Source organism: Apteryx mantelli, chromosome 22 (assembly GCF_036417845.1).
Source record: "Apteryx mantelli isolate bAptMan1 chromosome 22, bAptMan1.hap1, whole genome shotgun sequence".
Lineage (NCBI taxonomy): Eukaryota > Metazoa > Chordata > Aves > Apterygiformes > Apterygidae > Apteryx > Apteryx mantelli.
This window is the reverse complement of record NC_089999.1, coordinates 10,411,401-10,438,779: the sequence shown is the minus strand read 5'-3', so window position 1 is coordinate 10,438,779 and position 27,379 is coordinate 10,411,401. Positions and strand designations below refer to the sequence as shown.

The 27,379-nt window shown below is 37.2% G+C and overlaps 1 protein-coding gene across 3 annotated transcripts in view; it reads left to right on the top strand.

Moving 5' to 3' along the window:
• Positions 1 to 27,379, top strand: part of NCOR1 (nuclear receptor corepressor 1) — a 75,482-nt gene that overhangs the window by 26,368 nt on the left and 21,735 nt on the right. For all 3 annotated transcript variants that reach the window (XM_067309834.1, XM_067309833.1, XM_067309832.1), the window contains exons 10-25: positions 561 to 627; positions 1,562 to 1,734; positions 3,797 to 3,887; positions 4,434 to 4,612; positions 5,084 to 5,138; positions 5,919 to 6,020; positions 13,847 to 13,977; positions 14,491 to 14,708; positions 17,057 to 17,119; positions 17,764 to 17,903; positions 18,645 to 18,771; positions 20,301 to 20,856; positions 22,821 to 22,950; positions 23,262 to 23,457; positions 25,793 to 25,966; positions 26,885 to 27,045. In XM_067309834.1, the coding sequence (XP_067165935.1) occupies positions 561 to 627; positions 1,562 to 1,734; positions 3,797 to 3,887; positions 4,434 to 4,612; positions 5,084 to 5,138; positions 5,919 to 6,020; positions 13,847 to 13,977; positions 14,491 to 14,708; positions 17,057 to 17,119; positions 17,764 to 17,903; positions 18,645 to 18,771; positions 20,301 to 20,856; positions 22,821 to 22,950; positions 23,262 to 23,457; positions 25,793 to 25,966; positions 26,885 to 27,045 (2,563 nt within the window). The remainder of the gene's footprint in view (positions 1 to 560; positions 628 to 1,561; positions 1,735 to 3,796; positions 3,888 to 4,433; positions 4,613 to 5,083; positions 5,139 to 5,918; positions 6,021 to 13,846; positions 13,978 to 14,490; positions 14,709 to 17,056; positions 17,120 to 17,763; positions 17,904 to 18,644; positions 18,772 to 20,300; positions 20,857 to 22,820; positions 22,951 to 23,261; positions 23,458 to 25,792; positions 25,967 to 26,884; positions 27,046 to 27,379) is intronic.

The following is a 27,379-nucleotide window of genomic DNA, read 5'->3' as shown; positions in this document are numbered from 1 at the left end:
TTACTATTCTAAAACAAATCTTATTTTCTCTGATTGCTATTATTTCAAAATGTGACCTGTATATTCTAACCATATTTAAAAGCTTCCAGTCCATGTAATCGTCAGATTTTTATTCTGTACAACAGTGGTTCAAGACATGAACTATATCTACTTAAGGCAAAGGGAAACAATAACTTTTCATCGTAACTTAAAAGCAAGTCATAAACCCTATTTTTAGGTTATTTAGAAATATATATATTTTAAGTTATTTTAAGTTTGGTAAGGCTTACAGTCATTTTGGCATATTATCCCTCTAGCAGGGAGGAAGAACACCTAGCTTGAAGATGGAAGCTTTTGTCTCTCTCTTCTTTACTCCAACCATCTTCAAGAATATTCTTGCTCAGATAAAATATGGTATTAGTTAAGTGACTGTTCCATTAGGAATTTTCTCTCCATTTTCTTCCCCTGAAAATGTGTTTAATAATAACCATTTGGCATCTAGAATCCATATGGTTTTTTTCAGTAGCTTTGAAGTTCTTGAATCTTGTGCAGTTCACATTTTTTCCAATTTTGTTTTCCAGAAACCAGGTGATGAGGAAAAAGCTAATACTATTTTTTAAAAGAAGAAATCATGCAAGAAAACAACGGGTAATGCTACCATATTTTTGTAAAAAAAAGAGCTCATTGTTGGTTTTCTGTATGTATCCTTGACATACATTCCCAAATGTATTATGTAAATCCAATTGATTAGAAAAATAAGATCTTAAACTAAAATTCCATTTACTTGTTTCTTGGGAAATAAACTGCAGGTTTATAACTTTGACTTGCTAATGATTTGACTGAAAACTATCTAAAAGTGCAGTAAGGATGAGACTATTCTTTTTCTTTCTTTCTTTTCTTTTCTTAAGAGTATGAATGGAAGAGACCCAGTGAAAGTCCTTAACTGTCATGCCTGGCCTCTCTTTGAACTTCTTTCCTTGTATAGTAGCTATAGTATCTAAAAGAAAGTGGGACAGATCTCCAGTTCTTAAGTCTGACAGCATTTTTAATCAAATGTGTGTGTGCTAGATATCAATGCTAACTGACTTAATGCTTTCTCTTGCATGCTATTGTATCAAGTGGCTTACAAGATCATAAAGGTCTGAAAGAATGTTTCATTATTAAGAAAAGCAAGTCAAACATCAAATATGAAGATTCACCATGAAAATGTAGTGAAGTATTTTCTTCTTAAGGTCCTAGTCTTTTTTTGTAGAAATAGCTCCTGAATACTGAGATTGGGGGCATATTGCAATTATTCCAGTCCCATCCTGTTGGTTAAAAACATAAATAAAGCCCGGTTCCAGAAGATGTGAGATTTCTGGAAGACAATAGTAATAATTAACCAAATACCACTGTGATGTGTCAAGTAAAGAATTAAGTGTGGAATAGTTGAAACCTACATGGCTTTATGTCATAATCAAAATGAAAAGCCACTAGAGCAGGAAAAATCTGTGTATTCATCCCCAAAGCCTACTTCTGTTAGGGGTACTGATCACAGAGTATATTTGTGTTTAGCTCAAGGTGTACTTTTGGAATTCAACAGGAACAGAAAATCTGTCAACGTTATGATCAACTGATGGAGGCATGGGAGAAAAAAGTAGACAGGATAGAAAATAATCCACGCAGGAAAGCGAAGGAGAGCAAAACAAGAGAGTACTATGAAAAACAGTTTCCAGAAATCCGGAAGCAAAGAGAACAGCAAGAACGATTTCAAAGGTATTACCATGGATTTCTGATATTCCTTTAAAATAATTCTTACAACTTAATTTTTAAAATTATTTCTAATAAAAGTGGTTCAGCTTAACAGTAAGTTTTATGTTCATCAACTTATTCCTGAAAAAGAGTATTGGTGTAACATATAGTACAAAATAAAATGTTCCTTGGTTCTGTAACTAAGTACATTGTTCACTGTGTTTCATGACATCGAGCTCAAGTTTCACTTCACATCCTAAGGACCTTCATAACTGTCCTTCCTTCTTGTCTATCTGCTGTCTTGCATCTCACCCTTTCCTGTCCCTCAGTGACAGCTTTGTCAGCAGTGCTAGCCTCATCAGTTTGTCTTCTTCAGCTTCTTTACTGATACCCAAATTGTTCTTCCCCATCCCTCACCCCTACATCTCCCATCAAAACTCATGTTTGCCATGAGCAACATAGAAAAATGGCTAATTAGCAAAGGGTAGTTAGGTTGTGATGCTCAGTGAGACTATATGAATGAAGTTATTCAGGTGTGTAAAGTGGTTTGTTGAATTGGACTTAATTTAAGCAATTGGAGCTTCAGCTTCGTATCAGCATGCTCACTTTTGGCCTACAAACTAATTTATACTTAATATTTTTCTGTCACTGTCTGTATTATTCTTTTGTTTCATCATCCCTATATACATTGGACTACAAAGTCAAAAATCACTTGATTTAAAAAAAAAAATTTTTTTTAATTAACAACTTGAGTGATCTTTTCTTGAACTTGCCATGTAGGTTTTACTCCAGATAATTTTGGTTTTGATGTATGTAAAGTACTACAATGAAGTCCCTATTGTTTAATTTTAATTTATCAGATGTGTTAAAGGCAAACTGTACAAAGAATTTTAAGATGAATAAAGTGCAATCCATTTGAGGATTCACTTTATCTACAGTACTGTAGGTAAAGCTTGAAATAAGAATCAGGTCAAGTTTGATTCAGTTGTGTTCAAATCTGTTTATCTAAGTCTCTGTTTGAAATGATTTTAATACACCTTTGAGAGCTCAAGCCCCATAAAGATTTCATCTCACTATCTCTTCTAACCATCCATCTAAATCCCATTACTTCAGAAAACATGGGAAAAGCAAATAGTTAGCAATATGTCATGAAGGCCACCAGAGCTGGCTTCTGTGGATCAAGAAAAGAGGGAAAATAACTTGTTAGAATGGAAAGAGCATTTCTATCTATTAAAACATTTACTTTAAGAATATTTCTTGTCTTTGTAATTGTAGGCTACTTGGGAAGGGACTGTCCCTGTTTGTTACATTTATGTTGTCTAGTGCAATGGGATCTTTGTCTATAGCTGTGCTTGTAATGGTATTGCCATGTAAATACTAAGGGGTTTTGTCAGATTTTATGCAAATTGACCGATTCAGTAAAATCCTTGAGCAAATGAAGGCTCTGAGGATATTTTGTCTCTCTAATTATCAGTGATTTTTATCTCTGAAATGGTTTGTTAAGGACCGACATGCTGTAAGATATTGCTATGATGTTCTTAAGTTTAAAGATCATCAGCTGAAAATTCTTCTAAGTTATTTCTCTCCCCATCAATTCAAAAGTTAAAATTTTTCTTTTGTTGGAATAAGTCTCTGTGCTATATTGGTAACTTGACTGAATTTATATCTTTGAAAAAATAAACCAAAAAAGCTGTGTTTCATAGTGTCAGTTGTACTAATTAAGATGATAAATTTTGTGCCACTGATGAATGTTTCTCATATTTAGTAGAGGTATATTAATATATCTAAAAAAACTGCTTGCAAATGGAATCATCGGTAACACTCCTTTTCTGATGTTGACTCAAGCATGCTGTCCTTGCTGAGCTTTGAAAGTTCACCTGTAAGACCAGGAAGTTATTTAAAATTGCAGTATGTAAACAAAGTTTGTATTCTGAGACTACTTAAGAAAGAGCAACCCAAATTAACTAATTTGGGAGGCAGGTAACACTATTTTAAAGACTTCTGAAGATTGTCATTGTTGTGTACAAAATGTGAAAATATAGTTGTTTTTCACTTTATCCTTACTACTTCTTTCCCTTAATTTTAGAGTTGGTCAAAGAGGGGCTGGACTTTCAGCAACTATTGCTAGAAGTGAACATGAGATTTCTGAAATCATTGATGGACTTTCTGAGCAGGAGGTGAGGCTACTGTCTATACTTTGATATAGAAACACAACAAATGACTCAATATCCTTTTACTGGCAGTGAAAAGTCTCTTTTAGAGTTTGCTTTTTTGATAAGACAGTTTTTTTGGGCTGGTTTGAGAGAGTCTATGAGAACTTTGTCTTGAAACAGGTCTAACATACATTTCTTTCAAGGGTTGTAGTTTCTGATCACATCCAACCTACATTCTTCTGGTATGTCGGTGCTCATTGTACACTTGCTACAATCTAGGTTTTTTACAGCTCTAAGAAATATGTGAAAACTCTTCCTTTCTAAAACTCTGGACTGTTTTAATTTTTTGTAATGTGTGACACTATTTCTTTTTCCTTTAGTTGATTGTGTAAATGTTCATTGGGATAGCAACAACTTCTAGAAGAGTTAAGTAATGGACAAAAAGATGTTTTAAACTAGTAGTAAATGTATGTGATGGTGGTGATTTGAAGGGTTGTTTTAATTCAAGAACTATAAACATTAGTAGCAGCTCTTCTTATTATTTGCTTTCTCTTTATTCTTTGCCTGCAGAACAATGAAAAACAAATGCGTCAGCTCTCTGTCATTCCTCCCATGATGTTTGATGCAGAACAAAGACGAGTAAAGTTTATTAATATGAATGGTCTGATGGAGGATCCCATGAAAGTTTATAAAGACAGACAGTTCATGAATGTCTGGACCGACCATGAGAAAGAGATTTTTAAGGAAAAGTAATGGGCTTTCTTGTCTTTTATTATATTGCAAACAACAGCTAAACACCTAAGTCCATAGTGAACATCAGTTAAATCAGGAGTGCTAAAGTTTTTATGCAATAATATTTGATAACATTCTCAGCTGGATGAATGAAATACTGCAAAAGTTTTAGACTTCTGCATTTATTTTTCAACTGAGTAGACTGCACGTGCATTTAGTCCTTAGATAGGAAATTCTCTAAAGTGCTTAGTTTTCCGGTAAGATTAAAATGAGAAGAGCAGGTGTACCTTCTCATTATATTAATCAATAGCTAGTTTTAAGTGTTTAGATAGTTTTAAATGTGCATAATTTAAAAACTAGCCTTTTTAGTCTAACTTCAGTTGTGGAAATCAACGGCTTGCTGATAGAACAGATTGTTTGGAAGACTGCTTTGCTGCTTTGATCATGAATTATGTTGTCAAACTTAAATAATTTCTGATTTATAAAAGGTTTGTCCAACATCCCAAGAACTTTGGTCTAATTGCTTCCTACCTGGAACGAAAGGTAAGACCTATGTTAATATAAGTAGAGCCTAGGGTGGGATCCCTAACTTTCCAAATGTAAGTCACTTATCCCAACAACATTTTTTCTTCTTGAAAAAATTTGTAATTCCAAAAAAAAGTTACTGCCATGACAGGATGTAATAATACTTGATCAGTAACACAATTGGTGCATGCAAACATCTAACAAGACTTAGTAAAATGGCACTTCTGACAGCAGTAAAAGAAATAGCACTTTATTTAGTTTTGATCTTATTTTCTTTTTGAAGCAGGTAAGCTTCTTTAACCATCTCGCTGTTTAGATAATGATATGACTGGCTTTGCTGAGCCACTGTGCTAACTCTAAGGAACCTTACCTGCACCTTTCAAGTCAATGGGATCCTACTGCTGGCTGAATCAGTCAGAGCTGATTTTGCAGAGCTTGTTTAAAAAATAGAGAAATAGGATTTGTTCAGACTTACAATAGAGCTTCTTGGATACTTATGGTAAATAGAAGCTTTCACACCTGCAAGTTGTCCGGTATAGATTAAAGCATGCAGACTGAAGTAGCTGAGGGATATTTTAAATACAAGATTGTTGTGTTTAACACTGTATAATTTTATGCATGGTTTTATTGTTATAACTGTGTGTGAATTCACTTCCCTACTGAGCAAACAATTCCAATATAGTCGTTTTGTTTTAGTCTAGGGGATGAACAGTTTCAAGTGTTGAAGGAGATTAAATACTAAAAAAATATTTTTTGTATGAGTAAAAACTAATTTTTTTTCTTGCTTTTTCTCTTCAGAATGTTCCTGACTGTGTATTGTATTATTATTTGACCAAGAAAAATGAGAATTATAAAGCCCTTGTGCGAAGGAATTATGGTAAACGTAGAGGAAGAAACCAGGTATTTTAAGTTTGTGTCACTTGAATGTCATTATTTTATTGCTTCATATTTACAACTGTCTATAATATCCTATATAGCAAGCAAGTATATTGTATGCATGAAGCAGAGTGGGGGGGGGAGGGGAGGAAGGAAGAATAATTCTTTTTCCTTTACTGCATTTTTGCCATTTTTAAATCTAAGAATAGCTTCTTGGCATCAAGAGTGGTTTTGGTTAGTTTATTTTTAATTCTGTAGAGTATCTTCTTCCTGTGCACATTTGTGAATTTTAATAGGACTACTCTACTCATTTTATTTGGGGACCCTGCCATAGACATTGAGGTCACATCCATCATTAATCCTATGGTAGAGCCAGCAGAAACTAGGCAGAGCATGTGACTTGCAGTGGAAAAGATATAATCACTTCATAATGTCAGTGTTTGTCAAAAAGCAGAAATTAATGGTGGTCTTTATTTGGTGGTCAGGCTCAAAGTCAAACTGGAACTTAATAGCAAGAAGAAAGAGACCAATTTAATGCATGCAAATTTAAAGTTCTGCTGATTCAGGAATTCATTTGGAAGTTTTGGAAGTCTTTGAAGAGGAAAAGAACAGTGTATTATGAGGAATAAATATGTTTGGGCTACCAGGGTCGATGTGGAAATTGGAAATCAAAGAAAATTTAAGAAACTTTTTTTTAGAAAGTGGGAAGAGTGCTGTGTATTTGCTGAATATATTTCTTGCTCTTCTCATTCTGATTTTCCCTTGCACCTAATGGACATTTAGGAAGTACTGGAAATATAATGAAAGATATGTCAGTAATTAGATTAGGAAAGAAAGTCATATATTAAATAAAGCACATGAACAGAGTACTAAATGTAAAGACCAAGCCTGCAGATATTTTGAATTTTGTATCCTTAACAGCTAGAAATAGGGGTAGATCCAATGTGCTGAAGAAATATCCAGTGCTTTGTTGGAGCTGAAGCTGTGGCAGAGGTAGGGTTGGGGAGGTTCCTATCAAATTCAGGGTTTTGGAAATCCATAATTATGGAATAATTGAAAGTAAAAGACCTTAAAATCTGAAAAGTTATGGGTAATCAGAATTAGGCATATCCTAACAGTGATACTAAAAAAAAAAAACCCAAAAAAACAAAACCCACAACCTGTTAAGACTTTTGAGGTATTGTGACTGCACAAACCTGGATTAAACTGTAGAACAGTGACTTATCTAGACCCTAAATTTAGGGTCTAGACACACTGCATGAGTTGCAGTGAATATCTTGAATACATATCAAATAATGGGACTGCTCTAAGTATTAGACAAAAGCAGGAAACTACTTTTTTAACATCAGGGATGGACTAACCTGTTTATTAAAGCAGTTATTGTAATAAAACATTGCAGGGCACAATCTTTTTTCCACAAAGCACTGTTCCTATCTGTGCCATGCCATTAGCCCTTTTTAGAAACAGATTTTCTCGTAATTCTTGCATATTTTGAAACACATTGACATGTCAACATTCATAATACTTTTAGTCATGTTAAATTGGCACCTTGCCTCAAACACGTTTCTGAAAGGAACGTGTGAATCCTCTTTCCTAGTATTGTAAGTTTTGTGAGAGTCAGTGAATATGCTATTTATATAAAAGCAAATTCCTGCAAACACTTCAGTTAACAAGCTGGTCCTGTTTACTAAGAATGGTCAGCACTTTGCAGTTCTACAGTGCTATTGTACTTAAGCCTTTTAAATTATGGTCTGATATTCTAAGGGAGGAGATCATGTCACAGAAAGGCTTATTTCTCTCTACCACACAAATTATGGATTGCTTGGGAGGAGGTCATTTTCATTATGCAAAGGATTTAATTGGAGCTTCTACTCTCACAAATTGTTAACTACTGTAATGGGAGAAAATACTTGAAACATATCCTGTATTTTGCCAGAAATCCTGTTGGACCTTATAATAGGAAAAGGATATTGTTGGGTGACTAGTGATGGCAAAAGATTCTGAGTTAAATTATGGGTGTATGACAGATACTAAGAAGATGGAAATAAATGAGACTTGTCCAAAATACGTAGACAATCACCATGAAAACTAAACACAGATAATGCTGCCATTGTAAGTTGCTTAGTTTCATATTCCAGTATAAAATCAGATTGGCATGATCATAGGAAGTGCACTCATGCTGAGCAATATCTTTGCCATATGGTGTTCTGCTGCAGCTGTTTTAAGAGGTGAGGAGACATAACTGCTTCTGAGCTGTAACAGAATGTAACTTCAATTTTGAAGTATTCCAAAGATCATAACTGTGTATTTAAATGTCTTTCAGGATCATTAAATTTGAGAATATTGGAACTGGTAGAATTCAAAATTTGCATAGATTTTTCTCAATCCATAAGTTGTTTGAATCTTTCTTGAATAATGCATATAAGTTAGAAAGATTTTAATTACTGCCTTGTACACTGGTATATAGAATCATGAAGTTAGTTAACTGTAAAAGGGAATGGAAGGTGCTCTGTCTGACTTTGTAACCGTTCCTGTGAATACTGATTTATATGTAAATAACTGCAGATATGAGTTGTCCCTTTAGTACTTGCTATAGTTGTTCATTGGACTCAAATTACTTGCTGTTTGAATTTTAGCAGAGTTGGAGGTCTTAGTTGCTAGTCGTTGATCCATATTAAGTACTACAGCAGATCACTGAGCTTTTTGTGTGATGAACAACTGCTTGACAGACTTGTGCGCCCTATGTCAAGGGTGTAGATATGTGTCAGACTCTAAAAGATCTGAAGAATGTTAAAATGTACCTGCAAACTTGAGGGAAAAGCTCTGCACATTCCAAATGTGGCACTGTTACCTTTCCTGCAAGCTTAAATTTAGTAGTATTGTAGTTACAGGCTATTTATTAGTAAAATTAGTAACAAGGAATCATACAGTACCAAAATTGTATTCATTTGCATTTCTCACTTTTATTAATGATTAATTAGCTACACGTGTAGCAGATGCATCAGGCTAGTTGTGAGGAGCTTGGGCGTGCTGAACTGCCTTGCTCGGCAGAGCTTTCACCTCTGGCCGCAGAAGGTAGTTCATCCCCGCTCTCCCTCCTCCGCCGCAGCCTGGCTTGAGGCTGATGTTTTACCTATCTCTGAGTAGCAACCGGAAACTTTCTTGCTACTTGGCAAACACCAGATCTGTAAGATTTATGATGTGCTGCTCCAAGGTGTGTTTATACCGATAGCAGGTGCTTCAGCACAAAATCTTAAATCATACAGTTTTGTAAATTAGAAGGCCCGTAGGTAGAGCATTGCAGTGGAGGAGGTTTTAATAGCGATAATGCTGTTCAAATCCTTCAGAAAAGTTTTTAGTCCGTACAACTTGACTTGAGGTCCAGTGGAAGCTTTTAGGTTACAAGCATGTAAAGCTAAGTGAGGGAAGGCTTATTGCATTATAATAGCTTCTTGTCCTTAAGTAGGTCTAGAAAATAGTTTTTATGAAATGCTGCAGAAGCCCTTCCAGAGTGCTCCCCGAGGCAACTAGTATGTCTTAAACCAAAAATGACTTTTAAAATGGAGAGCAAGTTTTTAACATAGTACTAGAAAAAAGAGCAGCTATAAGAGCAAACTCTGCCTTTAAATTTTCAGCTACTTGGAAGTGATATTCTAATAGTTTTGTCTGTCTGGTAGTTTCTTTGAACTGGTTTGTCCGTCTCAGTGGATCCTTGGGCATTACAAAAACATGAAGCGTCTGCTACCGAGGCACAAAAATGGACAGTTTAAAGGGTTCTTGAAGTGCAAAATGCTCCCGGCAGCCTATAGGAGGGACCTACAAGAGCGCAGAGCAGCCTGCAGCTCGCTGGGAGGGTTGTCGTTCTCTTAGTTTGGTGAGCGGATATCAGGAGTTTACGGAGCAAAGGAATTTCCTGGGTTTGTATTGGTTTTGTTATAAATAAGTCATTGAAGCATCCAGTTTATTGATTTAGCTGAAGGACTGAACGGTGTTTGAAGGAGGGGGGGTTGTTTGCTTGCTTGCTTGTTTTTTTTGATTGTAGGCTCTCTGTAAATAACGGTTGTCACTGGAAATCAGGCAGCAAAGCGGCAGTCGGCAAGGGGCGCGCTTGCCGCCGTGCTTGCGCGGCACAGCCGGCCCCGCGGCCCCAGCCCGGCGGCCCCAGCCCGGCGGCCCCGGCGGCAGGTGGTGCAGCGCGGTGATGTGACTACCCAGCAATTCAGTGGGCTGCGTGCGGGCCAATGGAGCCGCCCGCCGGGGCTGACCTCGGCCGACCCCGCGAGATGGGAGCTCTTCCGCAGGCAGCTTAAGTGGCAGAATGACACAATTTCCTGGAATAAGCACGTTGCTGGGTCAGGCAGCCTCTGCTCGAGAGCTGTGTGATGTTGGTGCTCTTGTGGCTTTTGTCCTTTTGAATCTTGTCCTGAATTAAAGCCCGTCCCCTTGCCTGGATAGTAAAAGTTTTAATCAACAGATGAATGTGCAGGTACGTTGCTGACTGAGGCTTCAGCTGTTTGAAGGTTTGTATTTAACCTGCCCTTGACCTATTTTGATCATGCATGTTAAATAAATTCGCTGTGGGATAGAGAATCCTGTTGTTGACAGACTGGAGCGCTGAGTTAGCCAGGCAAAGAGAGCAGAGGATTGATTCTCAGCAACTATTTTGTAGTTAGGTTATATGTAAAACAGAGTTTTTCTTTAAAAAAAAAAAAAAAAAATCAAACTCTTTCAAAATGCAGTTTGTTTTAACTCTTTGCTTTTCAGGCCAATCCGTGTAGCACAAGGGAAATAATTTACCTTGGCCTGTCTATCTGACATCTTGTTTGAAGGAATTTTTGGGATAGCCAAGTAATGCCAATATCTTAAATACTAATATTTTGCAGCAACATAGTAGATAGCAGTTAGTCTTTGGGGCTTCTGCTCCAGTTCACATTATTAAAATGTCAAAAACAAGTCCTTTTTATGACTATTTCCAGCCTCAGTTTTGTTAATGAAACAGTGACACCTGCTGCTACACTTATAGGGAGGATCCTCTCTATTAAAAAAATAAAAATAAAATAAAATATTTTGAGGAATTTTTCAGTGGACTAGAAAATCTGGGTTAATGCAGTCCTTGAGCAGTAATCTCCTAGACCTCTGTCTTTGTCCTTCCTCAAATTGCCAAATGTGCTTTAGGCATTTGTATAAAAGGTAGCTTTACACAAATACTACAAATATTTTGCATTTAAAGTTGTTTTGCAGAGTCTAATGCCCAATAAGGAACACCTCAACCCTGCACACATCCAATCTGAGTGAACAGCATCTAGGTGTTGCAGTGCTCAATGGATGGCTTGAACTGACTGAAGTGGCTTGTTTAACCCTTTCAAACTCCATCAGTGAGAACTCCTGTGGATGGTTTCCTCTATTTGGCTGTATCTGCCTCCCCTCCCTCTTTTACAGGCCTTATGTTTTTTTGAAAACGCATTTAAGGCATAACTTAAACTGTAATCATGTATTCAAAATAACTTTATGTATTTTCAGAGAGGAGGTGGAGAGTTCTTTCTTCCCCTCCCTCCTCCCTGCACTTCTTTCGCTGGAGTTTGATTGCTATAACCCAGTGTGCAGCATAAGGCTTTTTTTCCCCTTTTTGTCATATGGTGTCTAGCACAGAAGGCTGGATTCCACTGTGGCTCTTAAAAGATCACCTTATTACAGTTATTACTGAGTGTGAATGGGCATAATGAGTTAAGCTCTAGATGCTTAATGTGGGTTTGCTGGCTTGCGGGGCCCATCAGGAGAATTCATTCATTTGCCGTTTGCTTCTTGTCGGAGTTCTGGGAATTTGGGGAGTGGATTATGTGATTTACTTAGTGGCAGTCAACTACTGCTTGTTATTTTAACCTAGAGAGGGAGAAAGTTGCAGGCAAGCTGTGGACATAGTAGAAATTCGGCAATGTTGGAAAGCATCAGATGTCTTGGACTTGTGCAAATAAAACATTGTGGATGGCAGAAAGCAGTTTTTAGGCACCTTTTCATGCTGAAGAAGGTTTTAGGCCTGGGCCGCAAAGTTGAGTGCTGCTGCATTAAACAGCTTTTAATCTGGATAATAGTGACTAAACAGGTTCCAAAGTGGAAGTATCCTACACTAAGTCTAATAAATATTTACTATAGGAGGTTCTGTATTTTAAGGGAATTTCTTTCCACACTACATTTTCAGGGATGAGACTTAATTATTTGTGTAATTAGTAGTTGCATGCATACGAATGCCAGAAGTATCTTTGCAACACTGTTCAAGCACAGTATAGACTACAAAGCATCAGTTGTATTGCCAATTTTACTTTGCCTTACTGTCACCAGTACAGCTTGGAAAAGTAGTTTTGAGAGCTTAAGTCTGCAAAATGCTGGAAAGCAACACAATAAGGAAGATAACGACCTTAAAACTTATGGAAGTCTTTTCTATAGCCGCATCTGATGGTTCTTTCTTAATAGACACTTCTTCTGTATCGACACATGTCCTCTTTTCTTACAACATCACACGATATTTAGTTTGTCTAATGTTAGACTCCTCCTAACGGCAAAGTCAAACAGGGAATGTCAAGGGTAGTTTGGTTTTTGGTGTGGTAAGGAATAGTAAAAACAATGCCACAAATTCTTCTCACATCTTTGGGAGATATCTTTAATTATTATTATTTTTTTTAGTAGCAATGGGAGAACAGCCTGTGTTCAGCAATAAGAGAACAGCAACAAGAGAACAATTCTGTGTGATTATATTAAATAACAGAAATTTCTTCCATTAATTCCCCTTTGAAGTAGATCATATCTTCTGGATAGTTTAAATCAAACTTAACTGCTTGCTAGAATGAATACCCTTGCATGTGGTCATCACCTAGATTGCTCTGAGAGATAAGGGGTGAGAATCATTTAACGTGGAATACATAAATAGTATTTTGTGCTGTCCTCTATAGGATAAGAAAGGCTAATAGTAACTTCTTTGTCTTTTGTTAGTACTTACATGCTTGTAAAATCGTAATCTAGTCTCAATAAAGACCACAGTAAAAGACTTTCTAAACTGTAATTTTCCTTCCATAAATTAGTTGGAAACCTAAATCTAAGAATTTTGAGATTCAGTTTTTTTGAATATTTATATTTCTTACTACTAGTGACAGCCTTGAGAAGGTGGCTTAGGTGGTCATAGTGTTCATGCTACAAGATCATCTGCTTCCAAGTTGTGAACTATCATGTTTCACTATTCTAAAATGGGCAACGTTAAAAATAAAATTTGAGAGGAGCAACACCATTACTACGCAAGATGTTGATCAGACTTCTGTAAGCGTGTTTAAAACTTCCCTGTTCGTTTTCAAGCCTCATATTGCAGGAATCACTTCCAATTAACATAAAGGTATGCCATGTGGCCTACGGCAGCACAGGCTTGTGAGCAGAGACGTGTGTGTGTGTCACCTCTGTGCTCCCTCTGCAGAAGCAGCCTGTACCTCCGTGGGATTTATAAGACAAAATACAGTATCTGAATAGGGCAGTTGACTAGAAGAAACATAAGTGAAAATAAACTGAGAGGGACTGAGGATATACAGTCAATATATAGAAATTGAGCATTTTGTGGCAAAAGGGACTTTTGAAGTCTGGAAGATGTGCCTGGAAGATCATGTTGTTATGATTTCAGGGTGCAGATAGGTGTTCCAGTTGCTGGCAGAGGCGTTTTGCTGTTATGCTGACTGGTATGCAGTGACTGTAACTTAAAATATTATTGGGCAGGGGGTAAGGTAGCATCAGCGTTTGCGCTGCTCTGAGGAAAAGTTGCTGCAGCTTCGTACAATCGAGTTGTTATAATGTGTGTAAATACCATTTCATTTCAGCAACAAATTGCTCGTCCTTCTCAAGAAGAAAAGGTAGAAGAAAAAGTAGAAGAGGAAAAAGCAGAAAAAACAGAGAAAAAAGAGGAGGAAAAGAAAGATGAAGAGGAAAAGGATGAGAAGGAGGAATCTAAGTAAGTATATGTACTGAAAATGCATTAATTCCCTTTAGATTGCAGTGACTTTTTTGCAGTTTTTTGCAAAGATCAAGATGAAATTGGTGTTAGCCTGACAGTAAATCTTGACTAAAGATTGTTCCTATTTCGGTTTGCTCTTGTGCATTAAGTACTTACATTTTTTGACATACCAATTTCCTTGTCTGTCTGAACTGATCAGACTGGTGAAAAAGTCAGAGGACTTTATTGATAATGTGACATTTTTTGTATCTTGCTGTTGGTGGGGAGTTTTTTGATGTTTTGTCACAGTGTTTGTATTTTCTTTGAAGTTGATAATGTCATGTATCTGTTATTCTCTAGCAGCTCTAACTTTTGGGGAATAAGTGAACTCTATTTCACTATGAAGTGGCCTTTTTCCTTCAGGTCAAAACAGGAAGTAAGATCTGATGCACAGGTTTTGCATCCGTTTTCAGGAATATCTGCCTTTAATGGCTCTCAGAGTGTGTCTGAATTGCTTTTAACTATTCTCAGAGAGAACACCAAAGAAAAGGACAAAACTGAAGTTGCACCAGAGGAAACGGAGGAAAGGGAGCAGGCCACTCCTAGGGGCCGAAAAACTGCCAATAGTCAAGGTCGTCGTAAGGGCAGGATCACCAGATCGATGACAAATGAAGCTGCACAAGCAAATGCCGCTGCAGCTGCGGCCACTGAAGAACCACCACCCCCTCTCCCCCCACCACCAGAACCTTGTGAGTAGCATTTAGGGCACTTGGGGACCATCTGGTAGTCCGGCACTTCACTGGCATAAGGCTGTATTCTGCATACGCCCTGCACTTTGGGTTTCTTTTAATATCATGTCTTTATTCTTAAGCCTGCTTACAATTCTTTGAGTGTTAGGTTCTGTTAAACTTCTTGCATGTAAATGAATAGTATATACCTAGTCAGGTGACTGTTAAAACCATGTAAGAAAAAGGCAATTGAGCCTTTCAGTAATTACTTTTTCTCTTAGTTTGCAGGGTTAAAGATGGATCTGATTCAAGTACCTTTGACACAGATTGACTTACAGGCTGTAGCTCACAGAGGTTATTGCTAAATAAATAGGCCTGATATTTGAGTACTTTGGGGAGTTTCGTAATCGGGAATAGATCCTCACAATTTCTTTTTTTGTTTCTGCATTAGATGGCAGGGGATTTATTTAAAGTAAAAATGTTACTTTCTTGGCATGTATGGTTAGAAAATATTGTATACTATCTCTGGCTGCATTTCTAAGAAGGCTGACATAATCTGTGGTGGTGCAGAAACACAAGCAAACAGAATACCTTGTGGTTAGTAAATAATTATCCATGACCGCATGGGATTTTTTTCTCCTGTAGTGCTGTGCCGTGGCAAAATCTGTTACTCTTAACTCTTTAGCTGGGGAGTTGCAGGCAGAAATTCTTCTAGAGTTTGTAACAACTCTCTTGTTGCTCAAATATTCTGCACATCATAAACAACACAGGATGTTCATTTAACTGTAAACATCAGAGACTGCAGTAGACCCTTTAGTTCTGTGGATATGGCTTTTTTTTTTCCCCTCCCAGCTACTAGGCTGAGGCAGTAATAACTTTTGGTTTTAGTTTTGTTTGTTTGTTTTACAGGGTTTTTTGCAGGATTTTTTGGAAAATCCAGAATAGTGATGTAGTGGATCAGACACTTTATAGTGTTCTGTTTGTATTGCTTGTTAATGGAAGTAAGGCTGGTCTTGCTTATACCTAACATCTGCTTTTGAAGAGTTTCTTGCACGCTATGCATAATGGCGGATCAATGAAAAATAAATAGAGGTTTCTCTTCCTGGAAGAGCCAACTCCATTGCAGCTTAATGCCATTCAGAAATTTGAACAGAATGATATCAAATCCAGAAAAGTGAATGAAAAGTATTTTGCATTGGATCGTAGTTAGTTTCATGTTTCTTTTTACTTACTATTCTTTTTTTTGTTTGCTTGTTTTTTGTTTGTCTCTGTTTATCTAGAGGATTATAGGAAACTCAATGAACATAAGATAAATAGATTTCTTGGTACCCCTTTCTCAATAAATAACCATTTCATTTTTTTCCACTGTAGTCAATGAAATATGGTGGGACTAGCTCATACCATGTTGGACTGTGTATTTTTTTCCTTTTTTTCAGTTTTAATTCCTTTTTCCTTTCTCCCATGATATTCTGATCTTGTACAGCATTACGACATCTGTTCAATGCATTGCAACAGTATGGATGCACTTAAAATAGAAGATGGGGGAAAAAAACTTGGAAAAATCTCTCAAGATCCTTCACAGTAATTATTTTTATAAATGATCATGTGTATTAGTGACTCAGAAAATGAGCAAAATAGGACTAGGAGAAAAGTGCAGAACTTCCTTTGAGGAAGTCCCCGATAATTGTGAACTGTATTAAAAACAATGGGACACTTACAGTATCTTTATTTCTGAATCTTGAAGAGTGTTTGAAAACTGGTTTAATTCATCTTTTACCCTGAGTTAACTCCATATCTGCCTTATAGGGTCAAGGTCAAATTAGAGCTGAGAATCAGTTTTGCCTCTTCAGACCCTGCTGTAGTCAATGCGCTGAAAATTTATTATTAGAAGGCCAAAAATATGGATAGTTAAAGTGCAGAAAGTTCCTCGCGGTTGTGGAAGGATGTAGCATGCTTGCCTTACAATGTTATCTTAATGTAAGGAAGCCTGCTAGGTACATAGAAAAGAATGGATCACATGGAGGAAAAAAAGGGCACAACTGGCATGCCTGATGTTTCACATGCTGTTTTTAATGGTTGATAGTACTTATTGGCAGCTTAAATACAATTTTAATGGTAAATAATCTTAGTTACTTGCAAGTCTTGACAGTTATTTAATCATCACGCAGTTTTGTAGGCAGAACAGTTGAACAGTTTGCTCTGCTGAGAATGTGACTCCTACTTTATCTCTTAATTTGGTTTAATGGAAGCTGACTGCTTCCTGCTGTCAGAAGCTGCTTTCCCAAGTGACTTGAACAAACCTTAATGTAAATAGATTATGGGACGCATGATTGTTGCCGTAGAGTGACTCCTGATCTTTTCTCTTTCAGCTTCTGCAGAGCCTGTGGAGACTTCTCGCTGGACAGAAGAAGAAATGGAAGTTGCTAAGAAAGGTAAATCTTGTAAAGCTTTTGATTTACTTCTAAATGCTTGTTAGTTTTGGCAGCACTACATTGAATCACTTGTGTGAAATTTGCTGGGTTTTTTTTAAGAAGCAAATATCTTCACCAGACAAAATCAGTTTTTTAAGACTTGTACTGACTTTGTTCCTGTGGGCTACCTAGAAATATTTGATGTTTGTATTGGTCCACAGAAATATGTGAAACAGATGTGAAGGTATGTATTTCATATGTAAATTTTCAAAGTAATATTTTTCTAAGTTACAAAAAATCCTTTGGTATAAGACACATTCTTTTCACAGAAAAGTTTGTGTATTTTGCAACTTGTCTAGTCATTTGGCAGATATTGTCACCTTAAAATATTGTGCATAAAATCGGTCTTTTAGCAATCAACATATTAGCAACAGCAAAGAGTTAAGTTTGAAGGCTATATAAAGAGACATTCAGGTAGAAACAGCTTTTTTCTATGCAGTAAGTAGTAGTCAAATACATTGTCACAGTGAGAAGTCTCTTAAGGACAACACTATTGCTTTTGTATCTGACAGACCCTTCCTAGAGGTATTGTTGTTCCATTTATTGGGTTTGGATAGCTGAATTACTGATTATAGTAAATATTTCTTTTTTTTATGGTCGAACAGGTTTAGTGGAACATGGGCGAAACTGGGCAGCAATTGCCAAAATGGTTGGGACAAAAAGTGAAGCTCAGTGTAAGAACTTCTACTTCAATTATAAAAGGAGACACAATCTGGACAGTCTCCTTCAACAGCACAAACAGAAGGTGAGTAAGTGCAGTGGTTTTTGAATATTTGAGGGGGCAACTTAGGATCCCTCTGAAGTCATTCGTCACAGTTTGCTGAAACTATTTCACAATCACCGCTTGTTTTTGTGTTACAACATAAATCTCCTGGAAGACGCTGCTGATGTTTGCTGACCTGTGGCACTAGCCACTTCATGCTTTAAAATGCAATAGAAAATTTTCTATCAGTGCACTCAAGCCTGAATAATTCCTTAGTGCTTTGAAAACCGTACTCCTTATCAGTGCATCAGCAACTGTAGAAGTTTGGGTCATCACTGAGAAACAGTTACCTTGAAATATGCCCTGTGTCACATAATAAGCACTAACCTTACAAAACAGAGTAAGAGAGTTGGTGAAAGGCCAGGAACTGAAAGTTTAGGGGTATCTAAAGTAGGATACTGAGGGCTGCAATCCCCAAACTGCAGTGCCGTCCTAGCCTTGTGCCTGCCAAAATGAAGAGTATTGGTCTCGTGTTTGCTGCACTAGTCCTGTTTTTCCCACAAATATATCTCGAGAGAGTGGTTTATTTGCAAACTTGTTGGCATTTTTTGGTCAGGAGCAGCAAAATCTGGTCTGAAGTTGAAATGGTGTCCCCATGTGAATGAATCTCTGCTAAACGGAGATATCTGCCTTTCAGTTCAACCTGAGATTGAAAAATGGGAATGCAGGTAAAAGGAATACTTGGAAATTTTCAGTACAATGTAAATGCCATGTCTTTATCAGTCTTCTCGAAGGCCCCGTGAGGAGCGAGATGTATCACAGTGTGAGAGTGTAGCTTCAACTGTGTCAGCTCAGGAGGATGAAGACATTGAAGCATCTAATGAAGAAGAGAATCCAGAAGACAGTGAAGGTAAATTTTCTGTGAAGAAAATTTCTGTATTTATTAGGAGGGGCTTATGCTTTGTTTTAGGCTGATTGTATGATCAGAAAACTATGTTCTACTTCACGTCATAGTGTTCAAACACTATGTTTCAGTAGTATTTTAGCAACTGGAACTCACTTCACTAGTTCTAACTGGAGAGGAAAAAAAATTAGTATTGAGCAGCCTTAAGATGTTATTGCTTAATATTTTGAGATGCTTTGATTATGCTATCTTCTAGAGGCTGAACAGACGGCACATGGTCAAAAAAAATTGTCCACGTTGAAACAAGCTGAACCATGGATATATAATCTTTGCTAGTTAATAGTCTCAGTAAAGCTTCAGACAGGCAAATTCAATTTTTTAATTTGTTGGCTGCAACTGCTAATAATTACAGGCACTCGGCATTAGGTCTGTTTTGGCCAGCCTTTTATGGAGCTGTAACCAGTAGAATTCATAAATGATGAATCAGAGAATATGGCTAAGTTTCTCAGGCTGCAATCTATGTGTAATTCAGTCAAATTTGTCATGGACATCTCTGAATGGGGAAAAAGTCTTATTTTTAAAAGAAAGAATGCCTTAAGTTTGATGATATGCTGTATTTAAACAAAGTTTCCCATAGATGCAGTTCTCAGCAATGAAGGTTGGTATCTTTGAAATAAGACTTCTGAATATAACCTCTAAGTTCTATGCAGTCATAGCTTTTCATAAATGTTTTTATTTACCTAAAAGCTATTTATCCTATGTCATTAATTCCATTATATTATAAAAAGAGGAGAAAGGTTAAACATCATCTTGAATCAGTACAAATTATTCTTAAAGCTGACTTGCAATTCTTTCTGTAAGTTAACTATTCTAGTTTACCTCCTTTGTGAATAAGCATTTTTTTCTTGAAAATGTCTCCTTTGCTCTGTGAAAGGTGTAAACAGCGTCGACAACTGGATACCAATTATAGAAGGGTATTGATTTTTGCAGTGAAGAACCTATGTGTAGCATATTTATTATCTAAAATTAAGATGGAATTGGAAAGAAGGTTTTCTGCAAAATGCAGTAAATGCGCACTCAGAGCCTGCATACAAAAGGTGACAGATTTTCATGTAAAATCAGTGTTTTGTCACTTCTGCCAATGATGCCTCTAAAACATGTTATTCAAGTTGTGCCTTAACCACTGTGAATGTTGACCTTATTCTTGTAAGAGATCTGCATCATACATGAAGTACCACGTCTCTGGCATAAGCATGGGAGTTTACCTGTCTGGCTCTTTATAAGGTCAGAGATAAATATGTAATCTTACTTCTGTAATTCCTGTCTTCCTCCTTAATCTTTATCTGCTGATTTTAGTTACCCTCCTTTTGTGAGTCAGTTCTTCAGGGCAAGGGTCTTGTGTTATTGGGATAACTGGCATATATTTGATTAGTCTTTAAAAAAAAAAAAAAAAAAGCAGTTGATCAAAGCCTGTTTGGATCATGTTAATGTTGAATGTTTATGCTCAAACTTTTTTTTTTTACTTTTTTTTAAAGGTGCTGAAAACAGTTCTGATACAGAGAGTGCTCCATCTCCTTCTCCAGCAGAACCTGCTAAACCAAGTGAAGAAACTCCATCTGAGAGTGCTGCTTCGAAGATAACCACTGAGGCAACAGCAGAACAGGAATCTGCCATTAAATCTACAACCAGCACATCTCCTTCCTTAACAGCCCAAAGCGTATCAACTGCTGAAAGTCAGAACTCTGAGCCACAGGTTAAAGAAGAAATGAATAATGAAGCAGAAGAGCCTATGGAGGTTGACAGTAGAAGCCATCCAGTTGAAGCTAAGCCTGTGCTTAATCTTCCAGTGCATACCAAAGCAGAACCTGTAGAGACTGAAATGAGGCTACCAGAGAATATTCAAGTGAAAATAGAGAGTGATACCAAAGAGAGAGATTTGGAGAAACCCAAGGAAAAGTCAGAACCTGAGGAAATGGACTTCAGTCTGGCACAACAGGTGAATGCAGCAAGACAAGAATCCCATTCAGATAATGATTCAAGTGCCACCTGTAGTGCTGATGAGGAAGTTGATGGAGAGCCTGACAGACAAGGGTGAGTTTAATTGTTCAGTGTTTCAAAATTGCTGTCCTTAAAAAGCTGTTTAAAAAGTGTTGTTACTTAACAGTGATTAAAAGTTACGCTCAGGAGCAACACTACTGTTAGGAGTTTCTACTATGGGAAAGAATCTCTAAAAGGTTTTTGAAGTGCAACAGAGGGAAACGTTGACTAAAATTCTGATGGAAAGCCAGAAGAAGGCTCTTCTGAGGCAGAGTAAGGCAAAATTCCATGGCAATAGACTGACTGGGTAGGCAGCAAACTAGCACAACTCCCTGCAAAGCTATACAGTGAGGGAAATCAAGGCATTTTGGATCTGTTCAGAGAATGGGAATCTTATTAAATAGTTCCCTGGAAAGGATAGTAGCTAACTGAAACAATGAGAATTTGCCAAAGTGTGAAAGGAGTCCAGATGCTCCTGGCATGACTTACCATGGTAAGTCAGTCTGTGGTACTTCTGGTGCTGGGTGCTGCAGGATTTTCTGGTACACATCTATTCAAAAAATCAGTGACCTACTCAAAAAATCAAGCAAGTATCAGGGAATTTTATAAACTCCCCCATCTACCCACTAAGAGAATTAACAATGATCATGTAACTGGATCTGTTCTGAAGTTCTTTAGTTAGGTTTGGGTAGTTGGTTGCTTTTACACAATACTTTAGTACAAAGCCACCCATTCAGAAGGAATTTTGGAATGTTCTTTATGATGTGACTGGTTAGTGTGGGAGAGCGCATGGGCTCTCCATTCCCTTTAGTGGAAGTGTTTGAATGCAGAGTGAAAAATTCAGAGATGGAGTTGTTTTAATTGATTCTTGCTCTCTCAAACTCAGTTTAGTAGAATGCATCCAAAACTGCCTGAATTTGACAGGAAAAAACAGCCTGAATAAATCTTTTAGTAGGAGATGACACTTGTTTATAAACAAATGAAAAGATAACTAAAGTATCAGTATTTTACACTGTTTGATATCTCACATTTGTTTGCTTATATCACCTCTAGAGTCCTTTACCCAGTTATTGCTACTGAACCGTAGTGTATCAATGAGTAGAACTGACTCTCCTAAAGACTAATGATAGTGTAGTGGAAGTATTTCTCACTCTTACCAGCTTGTCTACAAATTAACAGGCAAGCGTCCTGAGAAATGGATGACCTCTTTCTTCAAAGCGTATAGTATCTTCATGTGGTCACTAGTTCCTGGGAGCTTAGCCCTAAACAGTGTGGAGAACCCACGTGAGCAAGTAGTCCTTTAAATGGACAATGCTGCATGTCCTTGGAACCTCTTTACTTTTGGGGAAAGGCTGATATTGCTGATGATACATGAAATCTTTTAGTGTTCTGTTGCTGTGATTCCTGTGTAACCATAGTATGGCATCAGAGCCACTGCCCCCTCCCTCCCAGTGGTCTTAATATACACGCAGTACCAAGGATAGATGTTAAATGTCAAAAGTATCCAGTATCATTGTTCTGCATGTGCTCTTTTGCAAAGTGTAGTTGACTGTGTTTCTGCACTCTTGCCTCTTCAGGCATCCTCTCTCCACTGCACAAATATAAGAGCCCTCTATGTGAAAAGTCTGCTATATACTACTGTTTATATTTTTCCTATATAGTAAATATATCTTGTGCTTCCTATCTTTTTTTTCAAAGCATTTTTTGTAACGAAGGTTACGCTCTTGCAGTACTGTGTATGTAGAAACTGCATACTTAAATTTTTGGGTTTGGAGATTTTTGAACACACTTTTGGTATTTCTGTATATTTTAAGATTTGCAGTATTTGTGCCTATTCTACTAGATATGCTGTGGAACAAAACATAACGTAATTTTGATATTCCAGCTATTTATCCACTCTTAGTTGTGTTATAATTTTGAAGCTGAAATAGGCATACTTTTGGCTGTAAGTTTATCAAGATGTTTAATCTTGGTCTCTTTTGGTTCTGTTTTTCCCTTCCATCTATCTCTTTTTCCAGAATCTTCAGCAGGGAGTCAAAGCCTTCACTGTTAAACCCCACTGGATCAATACTGGTATCATCCACAATAAAGCAAGGGCAGATGGACCTGCAACAACTTCACCATCGAGCTGCTGTCATACCACCTATGGTATGGGATGTTTTAAATGATGTTTGACGGAGCACCTTTTATCTGTAGAATTAGTTTTATGCAGCACAAAAGCAGCAAAAATCATAAAGCAAATGAAGAAACGTATCATTTGCTTTGTTACCATACTTTTGAGGGGGAGTAAGTTAAGCACAAATAAATATACAAGAAGTAGCTTAAAAACAAGTGCATAACACTTGAAATAAGCATACATAGGCTGCACCCTTCTCAATGGAGGCATTAAACAAAAGACAGTTACTTTACTAAATATATGTATTAACGTACCTGCTGCTAACACCTTCCCCTCCCTGTAGGTTTCTTGCAGCCCGTGTACCGTACCTGTTGGAACACCAGTGAGTGGTTATGCACTCTATCAACGGCGCATTAAAGCGGTGCATGAGTCCACGTTGCTGGAGGAGCAACGCCAGAGGCAAGAGCAGCTGGATATGGAGTATCGAAGCTCTGCAAGCCCGTGTGGCACTTCCAAAAGCCCTAATGTTGAGTGGGAAGGTAGGTGGTATTTTTTACATCTGCCATGAAATAAGCCTGGATTTTATATCTACATATTGCACTGTCTGCCTCATTTAAAAACGAGGAATTTTAGTGTCCTGTTGATCAGTTACTGCTCTCTGGCACTTGATTGAAGAAACTTATCTACTATAACAAATCCTGCTGCAATTACAATGCCAGGGAACTGAAAGAACTACCTTGTAAACCCTTTAGAGAAGGCAGAAGAACTTGGCTCCATTTGGGCTAAATCCAAAAAAGACAGTTGTTTCTACAAAGAAATAACTCAGTAAGATTAGGCATGCAGGTGAGAGGACCCACATAGTTGAGTGCTCTGGGGGAGCCCTTTTTCAGAAGCTTAAGCTGAATATGGGAGAGAATTCCTGAAGTTGTTTGAGCACTAGTAAGAGGACTGTTTAACTGCACTTGTGTACTTGGGCATTGAGTGCTGGAGTAGGGCACAAAAAGAGTCTGGAACTGTCATGCTGTAGCCTGTTGGACCACCAAAGGGCTATGTGAAAAATTCTGCTCCTGGAAGTATGATGGCTACTTGCATTTGTGTAGATAGATGTTACTTGGAGGCAGGGTTTGACCTGAACTCTGGGATCTGACCTTTCCTGAATGTGGCTGCTAGTGTGATCTGTGGTAGAGAACAAGGCTAAAACTGTTGTTCACAGAACCTGTCTGAGTGACTAAGTAAGGACTTGCCTGTTACCATTGTTGGCTGTGAGAAAGTGACTCAGATGGACAAGATATTATGTCACTTGAATTTCTGCATAAGAGCCAGAAGATGCATCCATTAGCTTTCATTAGGCACTCATCATCATCATCTTCTTGTGTATATTGGCCATGCTTTCATGCTTTGAACTGAAATTATTTTCATTCCATAAACAGCTTACAAATTACAGCGTTTTAAAAGATTGCCTTTCTTCAAACAAGAAAACCATATCCTGTGGCAATCCCAGTTCTGAGTGGGAAAGGGTATAACTGTTACCTCTATATACCCAACTTTCTTTACTAGAAAAGAGATACTGTCATAGATGCATAATTCTGTATTCTTAGATTTTACATCCTCATGTATTGTTTCTGTTGTCTCCACAGCATTAGCAACATAAATTGTCATATTCTTGGAAACTCAAGCATTCTGTATTTAACAAGCATAACAATTTTAAATTATGTTATGAAAATTCTACATCTAAATTAATTTTACCTAAGTAAAATGGAAGTACCATACCAGTTTTCTGCCTGTTAAAATAATAAAAAGGGAGCTTATGTACTTGTGTGGGATTTTTTTTTTCTTCTTAAGACTGCATTTTCTTGAAATTTGCTTCTTTAGGTCTGGAGTTGCCTAAAAATACCATTTAACTAAAAACTACCTGAAGAACTCTTGGCATTGGCAGTAGTATATTATGAAGTGTGAGAAAGTTTTAGGGTGAAGTCTCTGCCAGCAAAAATCAAGGTTATTAGGGAAACAAGCAGAGAGGGAGGAATATAGTGAATTATATTATAATGGTTAATGTAAATGCTTTCTATGAGCCTGGATATCTTAATCTGAAAAATAGAAGAGGCTGAGTTGTCATCAGATCTTCAGAACAGCTCCCTCCTTAGATCTATTGTGCATGTGAAATTTCTCCCCCCCAGTGTTGCATGTAGGAGAGAGCCCACAGTCTGTTTAAAACTCTTTCGTTACATACATCAGAATATTCATATACAGCGCATATGTTGTGGGACATCTGGTCAGACTGAAGGAACTGTTGCTGAACTGACTTATGACAACCTACCAAATATTTCACAAGAACATAGATACTAAATTAAGCGGTGTCTTAATACTACTTTTTAATGAATTTTGGAAAAAAAAATATAAAAAGTCTGTAACTAGTCTTAAAAAAAGCAATCTTTGCAAGGGTCAGTTATTCCAGGATAATCAGGTCTGCCTGTGTGTAAACATTAAAATAAATGTCTGAATCTGGACTAACCAGAAGACTAGCAAGGGTAAACACACTTGCTTTCTACTGGTAGCACTGAATGCTACTGAAAGCCGGCAAGCTGGCATGGGAATTGCTATGCTCATGCCTTATCATGCAAAACCATTTATTCCTTTTGTTTCGAAAGAGCCTATCTCCTGGCTTTAGAATTTTTAGTTACTTCAGTGCTGAGTTGATATTTTGAATGTAATTCTTTTTCTGGTCTAAATATGTTGTAATTGAAACCTTAGGTCCTGATGAATACGTCGATGTTGGAATAGGTGCCTTTTGTTACAGTTCTGTTGTAGACTGGACCTTTTGACACTAATTTCTAATCTAGGGTTCTTTCTTTCTGATAACCTTAACTTTCATAGGAAAACCAGTGGCCTACATGCCTTATGCTGAAGTCAAGCGAGCAATAGAACAGGAAGTACAGGTGCAAAATACAGCAGCGAGGTCAGCATCCCCATACAGGCTATCTCCAAGAGAAGTCAATAAAGCCTCTCCCCAGCCTGATATGAATGCAGCTCGCTACAGTGTTCCACCAGGTAAATATTTTGTTATGTATCACTGTGATTAGTAGTCTGCCTTTGGAAGCTGGACTTCTGTGACTTCATGTAGTATAAAATTATTTTCTAAATGCTTTGTGCACTATTGAAAGAAGAAAATAGATTGTCTTCTGTGTGTGCATGTAAATAGGTACTCAGTTGTATTTTCTAGTTCCAATGAGGTTGTGTTTTTGTTTTTTATTTTTGTATCAGCTGACTAACATGTATTTTATCAGCCAAATAGGATGAGTTAAAATGTGTTAGACTAGCATAGGAACAAAGTCATCAAGAGTTGTTTCAACTTAATATAAATACTGTCATATTCATGGGTGGCCTTTCTTACGAAGAGGGGAGTTGAGAAAAAGAGAAAGCCACTACTATACTTGACAGTAGTTTCTGACTATAATTGCTTAATATTGTAGTTCGAACATTTTATAAAACAGTACAAAATTAACTTGGAGATGTTAATTCTGCAACTTGGATTATTACCTTTTGCTTCAGAGTAGTCATGCTAAGAGAAGACAAAATCAGGGAAGTTTAGATTAAATAGAACACAATTGAGTCAAATATAAAGAATAAAAATGTTTTTAAAAAACAGAAAAACAAAAAACTTGAATGTACCCTTGATCATTATGTTAAAAGCCTAGTTTTCAGAGTTCGCAATTCTGCAGTGTAGCTTTTGCTGTTTCTTTTTGTACCTTCTACTCAAGGTTAAATATTCCCTATTTAATTTCTAAGCATAATACACGTTTGGACACAGTGAACTTCAGAGCTGTGAATACAACCATATAGGCATTGGGGGGCAGTTCCTGTTGGAAATTGTCACACGAACCTGCTATTTTTGTTTTGCTTGCCTGTGTATTGACTAGTAGAGCTGAAACAGACTGTAATGTTTAATACACATTTTTTTCCTCCAAGTTCTCCAGCCAGCTCCTCACCAAGTAATAACCAATATACCCGAAGGAGTCCGCCTTCCGACAACCAGACCCACCAGACCACCGCCACCACTCATTCCATCCTCCAAAACAAGTGTGCCATCAGAAAAACCTTCCTTCATCATGGGAGGCTCAATCTCACAAGTAAGATAATATATTCTTTGAGAATCTGTGTTTACATCAGTTCTCTGCCCTTTCATCAGCCTTCAGCATCATGTATTCAGTGATGAGTTTACAATATTAACATCTAAGAGCTATACCTGCCTCTTCTCAAAAGTCCAGGAATTACAGGTGCCTTATAAAAAGAGAACAAGTTGCAGTCATTTACGTTTAGTAGCATGGTTGAGTATGTTCAGTTCAGATGAACCATATCTCTGAACTAACAGTGAGACAAGACTCCTGGTGTTCTGTGCTTTGGTACTCTGCAGTGGTGCTACCATAGTTTTTTAAGATAGGATCGTAGTAGATTTACCATTCT